The following is a 12,554-nucleotide window of genomic DNA, read 5'->3' on the forward strand; positions in this document are numbered from 1 at the left end:
TGTGCTAATAATATTATCAATCCATTTATGATATTCTGATATTGGAACATACATAAAATCATTGATCTTTATATTTGCTGTTTTTGCTTCAGGTTTACTGTACATTCAACTAAAATTAAATTCATTTTTCTTGCGATAAAACGCTATTCATGTACGGATGCAATATCTTGAAAATCTTTCTATTACCAAACAAAGCCTTGCTGCCATTAAATAATATAGTCGATATATGGTACATCATGGCACATACTAGCTGAATAATCATTTAAATTTTCTGGTTGAATAAACCTTCTTGAAAACATTCTTAATATTTTCCAGTTCCTTATATATATATAATTTCTCCAGTTTGAATTCTATTGCTTTTACAATCATCCATGAACACACCATAAATAATCATTCAGAAAAAATTATTTCTTAAATACTAAAAAATATCTTATTATTTCTTCAAAGAAAAAAAAAAAGAATAAAATTTTTCTAGCGTACTTAAATAATATCAATCACTTTCATCATATCCTAGACAACCGCAATAATTTTTCAAACGTAACCACATCGAAAAAGAAGACAACCCGCTGCCTGCTCATCCCTCTATCTTCAGAATAAATTTTACCTACCAGGTGTTAGAACAACTGTGACCCCCTGTTCACAGACCCTCCCACCGAACGGAGAACTATCAACTCCGGGCATCGTAGAGAGGGCGCCACTGCCCCAGTCACTGCCTCAGCTGGCTCGAGATCGAAACAGTTAGAAGGCCCAACCGGCTTCCCAAAGACCAGAAGGAGCACCGTCTTGCCCACTTTCACCTACTGGCATTTCTTTTTCTCAGGTTTTGCATCGCAGGAGGTCCAACCAGCGGACTAGGATTCACTCTCAACGGATAATCAAGTCCACGGATTTTCCTCCACAAAAAGTGCTTCGCTCCAGTTAATCCATGTGAAAAACTTCGTGGATATGGTGTGAATCGTTAGTTAGAAGTGTTTTCGTTAACTCAGTTCGCGAAGTTCTGAGTTTGGCGGTAAAATTAGGATTTGTTCGCAAACTTTTAGAAAAAAAAATCGGTTGATTTGTTTGAAATGAAATGATTATGTAGCAACTTTTTTCATAATGTTTCTTCTCTTCGGCAGAACTACACATTGATTGATAAGTGCACATTGGAAAAAAGAGTGAAACCAAATATTCTATATTAAAAACATTATGCAGCTCCTGTTAGGATCGTTAGGTTTTATTCTTTATGCACTTCTGCAGCCTATTTTCTGTTCGTCTACATCGACGACTACAGGTAAGAATTAAATAAAATATTAGAAAGTTAAATTTGTTCCTAATATTTATAAATGACTATTTCTAAATTTCTTTTTATATCTAAAAAATTTTTATGTCTAAAAAATTCCACACACACACACAAAAATTTCTCAGCATTTTTTTAAATTTTTTTTTAATTTATTTTTTTTTTATTGGGAGGTACTTTTTACAACTTTTACTAAAGAGATATATTGCTTATGAAATCCGACATTTACACAAATATTTAAAATAACTATTATTACTGGTAGACATATTTAAAAAAAAAATAAACACAATAAATTTTAAATGCTGCCAAAATTGCATTTCTTTTTTTAATTGGTATGCCAACAAGAAGATATTCCAAAAATTCAAATTTTCCTTGTTGGGGATATTAGTTCATTATAGCCAACTCTAATTTTTATTCATTATTTATTTCTAAAAATAGAAAATAAATTTAGAACGATTTATCGCTGGTTGATTTATTGAATGAGAATTTATTGATGACATTTCGATATTTTCACATTTAATTCTATGCGGTTAAATAAAATAGAATTAAATGTGAAAATAAGAATTAAATAAAATATTAGAAAGTTAAATTTGTTCCTAATATTTATAAATGACTATTTCTAAATTTCTTTTTATATCTAAAAAATTTTTATGTCTAAAAAATTCCACACACACACACAAAAATTTCTCAGCATTTTTAAAAATTTTTTTTTAATTTTTTTTTTTTTATTGGGAGGTACTTTTTACAACTTTTACTAAAGAGATATATTGCTTATGAAATCCGACATTTACACAAATATTTAAAATAACTATTATTACTGGTAGACATATTTAAAAAAAAAATAAACACAATAAATTTTAAATGCTGCCAAAATTGCATTTCTTTTTTTAATTGGTATGCCAACAAGAAGATATTCCAAAAATTCAAATTTTCCTTGTTGGGGATATTAGTTCATTATAGCCAATTCTAATTTTTATTCATTATTTATTTCTAAAAATAGAAAATAAATTTAGAACGATTTATCGCTGGTTGATTTATTGAATGAGAATTTATTGATGACATTTCGATATTTTCACATTTAATTCTATGCGGTTAAGCTGTAGTATTTTATACTTCAAATAAGATAAAAATTATATGATAATTTATAAAGCTTCATGTTTTTCTAGAAAATTACTTACGTGTTATTCTAAGAAAATAGTTTTAAAATTATTGCTTTTGGAATGAAATTCTGGGACTGGATTTTTGAATTACTATTTTCATTTTTTATTTAAATTGCGTACATGAGACAATTTTGATGATGATGTAGTATAGATTTTAAATATTTATAATGTAAAATATTTTCGTAATACGGTTCTTTTTTAATTTATGTATTTGAAACTAATGAAATTGTAGCTAAAGTCGGAAAGAAAAATATTTCGGTCCGATGATTAAAATTATATTTTTGTTCCTGATATATTTTTATATCCTATTATATTTTTGTTTTGTTAATTTTAAACTTTATTATGAAAATTCTTCATTTTTTTTTTACAGATTTGCAAAATTATGATGAATATAATTTCAAATTCAAATTTATGTTAAATTCTTATTAATTAATTTTAAATAACAATTAATTAATTATTATATTTGCAGAAGAATCCATGTTTTTGTGAAATTCAAGAAAATAAAAGAAATAAAATTGAAAATATACATTTCATCTTCCTACATTTCTTTTTTGGACAGATTTTATTTCGATGATACGCGAGAGTGAGCATTCTTTGAGCTTCAAGATGACAGAACGGAATTTTTGGTATTTTTGCTATCTTTCAAAGAAAATGTGAGGAATTCTGAGAAATCCATATATTCTTTTTAATAGCCACTTGAAAAATCACATTAAAATTCAAAGAAAGTGCCCCTGAGAAAACATAAATTCAAAGGGCACTAGATTACCATTTCGTTAAGAACAGAACTTTATGCATGAAATCATTTCAGCTAAAAAGGACTTCAAATTGAATAAATATTTAATTTATTAATAATATAGCAGAAAAGCTATTAAAAACTTTTCATCGATCTTAAAAAAATAACAATATTGAATTTTTAGTTCTTTTTTTCGGGATTATTTTCCCCGATTTTATTTCTAATTAAAGGCTATTTATATAAATTCTAAATGTCATATATATAAAAGTATTCGTTTCTAACAAAAATATTAATATTTTCTTTACTTCTTCCGTGGAAAATTTCGCTGAAAACGTTTTTATTAAAAATTTATTTCATAGAAAATCCAAACTCATTAACAAAAATATTTTTTTTCAGCAAATGATTTGAAATTACATTCATCTCATGAATATAATTTTCATTCAAGAATTGAATTTTAATATAAGAGCGTGAAAAAGTAATTTTTGTTATGGCTAAAGTTAATAAATTCGTTCAGTTCAATATTATCGAAGCCAGTATAGCTGTTATATGTATCACCACATTTATAAGTGAATGTTAAAAATTATAAATTATTATAACTAAATATATATTCAATCCTAAAACAGTTTGAAAATATTTCATCTCGAATTTTCACGAAACCCTTTGACTTAATAAATTTCATATAATTCATTTTGATATTTCTTCTGTGGCAACAAGATTTTTAGGACGTTCTGGAATTGTATAAATTTGCCTGCGGGAATTTCTTCCACGTCTCATTTTAACATATTTTCTTAATAAAGTGTGTTGATAATAGAATAATAAATGCGAACGCGATCTTTAATCTCATTTTTTTTTCAAAATCATTTTTGAGATATATTATGAATAATTTTTTCAAAACAAATTTAACGTCATCTTTATTCTGGCGCCAACACTACATTAGTTCACTTCCATTCTTCCCCATCGAATAATAAATTTTTAGAATAAAATTATGCAAAGATGTTATTTATTGGCTGAGCGGATGTTTCGGAAATTAATTTAAACTCGTTGACTTTTTCATCGCACTCTTCTAACAGATTAAGAAAAAAACGAATTAATCAGTTCCTTGCTTTTGCTTTATTTTCCTTATTCATTTTAAGAAGATAAAATGATCAAAAAGGTAGGAGCAATTTTTCAGTTAAATTTAGAAATAAAAAAAACTGTTGAAAACATTTTTACAGAAATAATATTTAGCAATTGCTTCGTGTGAATTGAGAAATGCATTAAAAAAGATGGTTTTTATATATGTCCGCAATTAAGGTAAATAGAAGAGTTTCGATTTATTTAATTGAATAGAATAATGCTTAATAAGCTAATATAACAGATATTTGACGAGAAACAAGTCGTAACAGATTGAATTTAATGGTACGACAAAAATCATTTAATACTAGACGTCTTTGGCGACCATCTGGTTCACTGGAAGGAGTGATTGCTGGAATGGCTACCTGGGATATTTCTTCCGTAAAACAATTTTAAACTTTAAATTTTGTCTGTCAAATATCCATATCATACAAGCTATTATGTTCATTGTACTATTCATTTCTCTAATATTCTGTAAGCTCCAATGAAATTTGAAATTTAAATTAAAGTGGAAGTGATGAAGCTTCGAATCTTACAAAAACATTTTTGCTGAAACCAAATATTTTTTTAATTAAAAAATAAGACAAAAAAATCGTTCTCTATTGAAATCTTATGCGTATTATCGAATAATTTTCCTAATTTGTGCAATATCTCAAAGAATTATACAATTGAAATTTCTCCGATTCGTCCTAAAATCCAGTACTTTTTTTTGTTTTGTTTTACTTTCAAAAGGATTTAAATAGCATAAATATTTTATACTACTCAATAAATATATTTTTCAAAAAATTATGACACCTAAATTTTATACAATCCTTTAGTATTAAGGAATCATGTTATTTGAAACGTTCTTGACACTAACACTTTTAAATTTAAAAAAATGCCGAAGTAAGAAATTTTGAATATTACTGTATTAGAAAAATCAATATTTTCATTTTCCAAAGCCGGTCAGGCTTTGAGAAAATTGGTGCTATTTGGCCTACAATGTTTTTCCTTCATCGTAAAAGATAACAGTGAGTTCTAAAATCACACGTTTTTATAAAATAGTAATATTCAAATTTTCATAACTCACTGAGTTTATTGGCAATAAAGTGGATCTTTCCTTTTATTTAGAACTATTCACCTTTGGTGGCCACCTGATTCGCTGAAAATATATATATATATATTTTAATTTTATTTAAATCTTCATTCCATGATTCCGCTAAATGTTCAAACATCTAAACTTGTAACTTTAATTCTCATTGATATATCCTCTGTTTATTTCGTATATAAGCCTTTTTAATGGAGATCGATCCCATGACATCAGGTTGCTATTAAGAACGTAAATATCCGGTTCATTTAGCTCCTAAATTTCGTATATTCTAACTTCACTTTTTATTATGTTTCTTAAATTATACAAATATTAAAAATTCGCCTTGTTCTTTAATTTTCAACAATGCAAAAGAACAAGGATTCAGGTAGTTGATAAAACGAAAAAAAATGATTTGAATTTTAGAACTGCTACGTAATCCATTGTTGGAAATCAGGTAAAAAATATTTTTAAATATTGACAAAATCCAGCAAAAAATATCACAACTATTAAATCAAAACCTTAAAAAGAGCAATTTTTTAAATTTCAAAATATTGAAAAATTTATTTTATTGCGATAATATTTTTAGAAATTATCGTAGGAAAATGCCAATGTTCAACTTAAATTTTAACTAATTAAAATTTTTTAAAAAATCTCTTCGAGGTGCACATTTCTGATCTCCAAGACATACCAAGATAAGCCAAATTTGATTGCTGCAGGCCAAACAATTGGTCTATAGAGTGCCAACACACAAACAAACCCTCTTCTTTATCTTTAGTATCTATAGAAAAATTAAACATATTTTTTCTTTTCATCTGTCCACTCATGTACTTGTTCATTAAAAAAAAAATTAAGCATTTTTTATATTTGTATACATTATTTTATATATACAAATATAAAAATGGTTTTTATTATTGTCGCAGTTTGCTTGTATAGAAAAAAAGTTACTAAAATCATGAAACGTATTCTGTAAAATATATTTAGAATTCTTAAAAATCCAAAAATAAAGTAAAAATTATATGCAAATTACTGTATGCAGAATTAGTATTATTGAAGAATCATTTTTCTGGATTTTAAAGTGATGAAAAATGGCTTTTGTGAGTAAAAATGCATTGAAACTAATGAGGAAAAAACAAAACAAAAATTGACTAATTATTCATTAAAAGTAGAATTACAATTTTGATAAAAAAGCCTTTTTGACGACACTTATTTAATAATAAATAATAAATTTCATACTGATTACTCTAGGCCTAACAATCTGTAACAATGCATTGCGCTTTGAATGAAATAACATTGCAACTTCTTCATAATACGTCATCCTATGAGCATTAACATGCTACAATTAAATTTTTATAGTTAACGAAGGTAAAATCTCTTTTTAACGGAGGCTTTTCTAATTTCGGTTTCTATAAAAACATTTCAGAGTTTCAGGTATTCCCATTTCTTGACTTTGTTACCTGTTCGTGTATATCACTCTTAGATGAAAATTTCTACAGTTCAATAACCCTTTTTTAACAAAATACTTTAAAAATCTCTATCCGAATATTTTGAGATTGGATCGCTTCTGAAATCTCAAAATCATAGAAGTTAAATTTAAGGAAATTTGAAAGATCATAGTAATAGTTAAAATCAATAAATGTTTCATAAGCATAATAAATAATCAACATTCGTTTTACAAAAAGGAAAAATATTGAGAATAAGAACTCAAATTCGTTAAATGAAAAATATTTTCAAATTTAAGAAAAGCTAAAATTTTAACACATCATAACATTTTATATTTATCAGTTATCCGATAAAAGGTTCTAGTAAGAATATAAGGCATCAAATCCCTTTACACCATTCGGAATTCGCATATTTCTATATTAACGGCGAATGATTATATATGAAAACGTACGAAATTCCTGCAAATTATCCCACTTCACTGACGTTTTATCAACGAGTTTATATATAACGGTTTCATTCAACTGGGCCATGTTCAGATATCTACAAGGCATAAAGTATGTAGGAAAATCGTGAAAATCGAGTGTATGTCAAATTAAACTAAAAATAAATGTTTGTCTATGCATTAAATTTCAACCAAGCAGTCTCATTTGGTCACATCATGTTAGAGGCTTTCATAATTATCAAACATCCTTTGAGGAGATATATATCGATAGAAATCTAGTTTATATATATATATATATATATATATATATATATATAAATTTCTAGGTAGTGTTAAATAAAAAAGTTGTTAAAAGTTGCAAATTTCATTAATCGTAAAATATTAGGATAATACTGTCACTTTAACAAGTTTAACCCTTTCTAGGGCCGTGGGAAGTATGCTTCCCACCAAATTTATCAATCTTTGTATGAAATTATATAGGCTGGCATAAATTCTGACAAAATTTTTTTAGTAAGTCAGAAACTTAGATGCTTCAATTCTTTATCTCAGACAAAATGATGTGTCTTGATTTGTTACTTAATTATTAATTAACCAAATTAATTAATTAATCAAATTAAATTTATGTAATAAGCTAAATGAATCCCATTTCTTATACTAATTTCAAGCCTGAAAATATTTTAACATAATATGACTAGAAAGAAATGCCCCTTTAAAGGGTTAACAAGTATGTTAGATTCTTATATATTTTATTACTTTCGTTTATTTATTGAAATATTATTAACATCGAACATCAATTTCAATATTATTGTATGAGAACGTAGAAGCCGGACAGTTTGGAGTCATATTAGATAAATATAGCAAATGCTTTTTCACAAAGTTAAAAATTAAAACAATATTAATCTAAAATATGAAATTTGCTTAAATGTTAAATCAAATCAGCCAATTTATTAAAAAAAGTGGCTCAATCTTTTACACTACATAGGGCTGGGATATACTTAAATCTGTTGCTGTGTTTCAGTGAAATGTGATCATTTGTCAAAGAAATATAAATCATTTAAGATACTTATTAGAATATTAATATATCATATGTGCTATTTTGTATTATTATTAACATCTCTCTCAAACAAAACAAAACAAAAAATATTAAACTCAGAAAAATCTGTATGTTGCTTGAAATTATGAACAATACAAATGTTTTGAAAATTTCATTTCAAGTATTTGCTTTAAAAATATTATATGAATGTATCGTCTAATATTACACATGCAAGAAATTCAGTATTTCAATTTATAGTAATATTCATTTCAATAATCTGCACCTCTGGAAAATATATTTCAATGCATCATTGGTTCATTAAAAGCAAGTACTATTCTTATTTTACCATTAATCAATAATCATTAATTAACAATTATTGTTCAATAATTCAGTCCAATTATATAGATTTGGAAATATTAATATCCTAGAAAATGTGATTTAGTGCGCCATGATTTTCCTGAAAACAATATATATTTTTTTTTACTTTCTAGTATATAAAGCATACTAGTATACTAATATTTTAATACTAGTATACTAGTAATTTAATTGTCGGAAAATTCCAACTCGAAATTTTGATGAATTGCCACATTTCAGACTTCCTCGAGTGAGAAAAACATATTTTTATAATTATGTTGATATATCCGTCCTTACGTTTGAACCTAATAACTCAAAAATATTTTGAGCTAGATGGAAAAAATTTGGTATTTGGCTAAATTGTGTGCAAAATCGATTTGAACGAAATCTGGCTGGTTTAGCACAAGAACTACAAAACGAAGAGAGATGGGGATAAAATTTGGTTCACTGATTACAAACTAAAATGTAGATACATTCCTAATTCGGAATCAAATCCACCACGGAATCGAATATTTATCTTTCTGTATTTTTACAAGCATTCTAAAATGTAATAAATTATTCAAAAGTGTAATAAATTAGATAGTTGAAATGCGGTTTTCTGTTTAAGCATCTGAAGTGTAGATCTCCAAATTTTGAGCCACATTCTTCAAAGGGTTGATCGTTTGTGGATCTGTACTTTCGCAAGTATGTAAACGCAATGAATCGAAAACATAGTGACTAAATATATGAGATTTGTTATATGATCTTATGATTTTATTTGTAATTAGTTCTATGGTAAATATTAATTTGAGTCTGTCGGTAAAAATTCGTTAAAATTCGATATTTTGTTTTTTCGTGATTATGTATTTTAGTAGCATTCCACCGATTAATCGCCAAAAGAATCACTAAAGATCGTGCTCTCTATTGTCATTTCGTAATTACTTTCGTGTGTCTTTGACCTTAGTATAGTCTCTATTAAATGAAAAAAAAAATATATAAATAAAATATCATCGCTTAGAACAAGTCATTTGTCATTTTAAAGAAATTTGATATAATTTACTAAGTTCTGAGAAATTTTGAAAAAATGGACAACTTTTCTAAAATATTTAAGATTTACAGCTATAACCTCTGAATCCGACATTTTAACTTTTATCAAGATTATTTTTTTTATTTCTTAATATTTTTTTTGTATTTTTAAGGTTAATATTCTAACATATATCTCTAATTTAATTAATTCATTGATTTCTAATTGATTGTTTTCCTGGTGAGAGAATTGATCATTCCAATCTTTCTTTAATGATCTCTGACGAATGTCGATATGGAAAAGGAGAGTTTTATTTGTTCATTGATTTGGCATGACGCCAAATCGGAAAGCCAAGAATCAGAAAAGTTATTTTTTATATAATTTAAACTATAATGCAAATTTTGCAACACTCTTTCTAGTTTCAATGTATCTCTCGACCGCTTTATATCTTTAACTTCAGTTATGTCTTTTGAATTTTGTCATCTGTTGTTCAAAAGCGATATCTTCTTCATGTAAAGAAAAAAAACGTTCAAAATCATTAAAATATTTTGCTTTTGTTGCTTTGTATTCAAGCTTCTTTATGTTATTTTTATTTTAATTTCACTGATATTCATCTTGTCATGGGTAATTGTGTATGAACTCTTCTAATGTATGATATAAAATATATCTAGTAATTACAACGAAAAAAATTTAGACATGCTGGAAATGAATTTAATTTTCCAAAAAAATATTTTAACAATTATCCATTTGTTGGAGCAATTCTCACCTTAGATGTTTGTTGATATGAAGGATGATTAGATGGTTTTACTGAATCTAGACGATAGAATATTTTGGAAGTCTTTTTAACAACTGAATAATATCAAAATGTGACAAAAAATTACAGTTATAGCCACAAAATAAAAAAAAAAAGAATTTCTTTAATTTAATCCATTACGTTATGAATTATTGCGTTTACATGGATGGGAAAGTACATATTATCAAACGACCAATTGTTTGGCAGAGTTCGTTCAAAATTTTATAAATATATCTATATTAGATGTTAAATCTATGTACCAAATTTTATCTGTATAGTTTTTTGCGTTTTGTAGTTATCGAGTTCAATTTCGATCTAACAGACATACCAACAGACTTCCCAAGAATAAATTCTGTTGAAATTTTGATAGAAATTTTAAAATTTGGTCTTAAATCCAAATATCAAATTCCTTTCATCTAAGTCAATGTTAATTAGTTATTCTATTCAGCAACGGACAGACAGACGTAATGCCAAAAATATATTTTTTAGACTCAAGGAAGTCTGAAACAAGGAGGTTATACAAATCGTGTACTCATATTTCGTGAATGAGAAAGTAAAAAATTGAAACGATCTCTGAATATTTTACCGCTTGCTTATATCTTGCCACAAGACGAATACTTGAACCGCAAGAGAGAAACTTCGATTCAAAAATTGGGAAACTGCGTGCCCAAGTTTCCAATGTCAGCATTCCGTTGAGCTACTAAATTCCCATATGCAATCGCTGTTTTCTCTTTCAACATAAATCTGGGGAAGGGTGGAAATCATTCCCCAAAGTCACCCCAACAACATTCAATAGAGATAAAGATCTTGAAAAATGGGTTGCACAATTGCGGAATACAATATGAAACGCTGTGGGAAGAACGCTCGTTGGGGGTGTTTTAAAGAAATCGAACCATCAGCGTTATCAGAGCGCTTGTGACTTTATCAGCAAATCGTAACTGTTCCATGTCTCGTCTGTCTCCTAAAATCTATGCATTGCTCAAAAAATGCTCATATTCCTTATCATTCCAGTTATTTCTATGAATGCGTTATGAATTTTTTTCTTTAAAATTTGCATTTGAATTTATACGTTTTTGTTTGTTTGGCTTGCGATAAGATAACATCACATTTTATATTTCAGATTGGGAAACCGCTTCCATTTAAATTACTCGTAAGATTATATTGTTTGTTAATAATGGTATAAAAATTTTCAATGAGAAATTTAATAACTCTAAGGGATAACTAAGCTGTTAGCTATGGGAAAGAGTAAAGGTATCATATTCTAAAACAGGGAAATTATCATATTCTAAAATTGGGAAACCGCTTCCATTTAAATAATGTACTCGTAAGATTATACTGTTTGTTAATAATGGTATAACATTTTCAATGAGAAATTTAATATCTCTAAGGGATTGTTAAGCTGTTAACTATGGGAAAGGGTAAAAATATCATATTCTAAAACATTATGATTCAGATCTAAAGATAAAAAAAAGTAATGATGCTAATACGTTATGCATAGAAAAAGATTTTCGTAAAATTTACATTTAATTTTAAAATATTTATGTGATAATCTGATATTAAATTGAAATTTTATTTACATTTTACGTATAATATATTTTAGATAAAAGAGTTTATTGAGAAGGTGTTCTCATACTCAAAAAAGCTGTATTTCACTTTTTTTTGTCTTTTTTTATTTACTATATTTTAATTTTTTTTCTGATTTATAATGCACTTTATTTTAATATTAGAAGTTTTCCTTTGTAACATATTCTTATAATAAATTTGAATTGTCGATAATTTAATAAATTTTCCTTTTAATATCAAATGGTTTGATTTAATGACCATTTCTTCTTACTATAATAATGTTTAAAAACAGTTTATGAAAATAATATTGATAAAATAAATCGTGAATATTTTCTTATAAAGAGAATATAAAATCTGGTAATATTATATATTCTAATATTTTAATGATATGGAATTGCTAGTGAATTTCAAGTAGCGGATATTTATTCTGGAGGAAGTTCTGAAAGAACTAATTTTTTTTCTTTAATTAAGCTTTAATCTATAGAAGTCTAATATAAAATATTCTTAATTGAAATAAATTTTGAAGAAACTAGCTTGGGCGTTAATAATATTAACTTTTTAAAACAGTATTT

The 12,554-nt window shown here is 26.5% G+C and overlaps 1 protein-coding gene across 1 annotated transcript in view; it reads left to right on the top strand.

The window, feature by feature from the left end:
* Nucleotides 1-758: 758 nt before the first annotated feature.
* Nucleotides 759-12,554, top strand: part of LOC129969477 (hemicentin-2-like) — a 533,332-nt gene continuing 521,536 nt past the window's right edge. The window contains exon 1 of the mRNA XM_056084062.1: nt 759-1,273. Within this exon, the coding sequence (XP_055940037.1) occupies nt 1,189-1,273 (85 nt within the window). The 5' untranslated portion in view covers nt 759-1,188. The remainder of the gene's footprint in view (nt 1,274-12,554) is intronic.

This window comes from Argiope bruennichi, chromosome 5, assembly GCF_947563725.1.
Source record: "Argiope bruennichi chromosome 5, qqArgBrue1.1, whole genome shotgun sequence".
Lineage (NCBI taxonomy): Eukaryota > Metazoa > Arthropoda > Arachnida > Araneae > Araneidae > Argiope > Argiope bruennichi.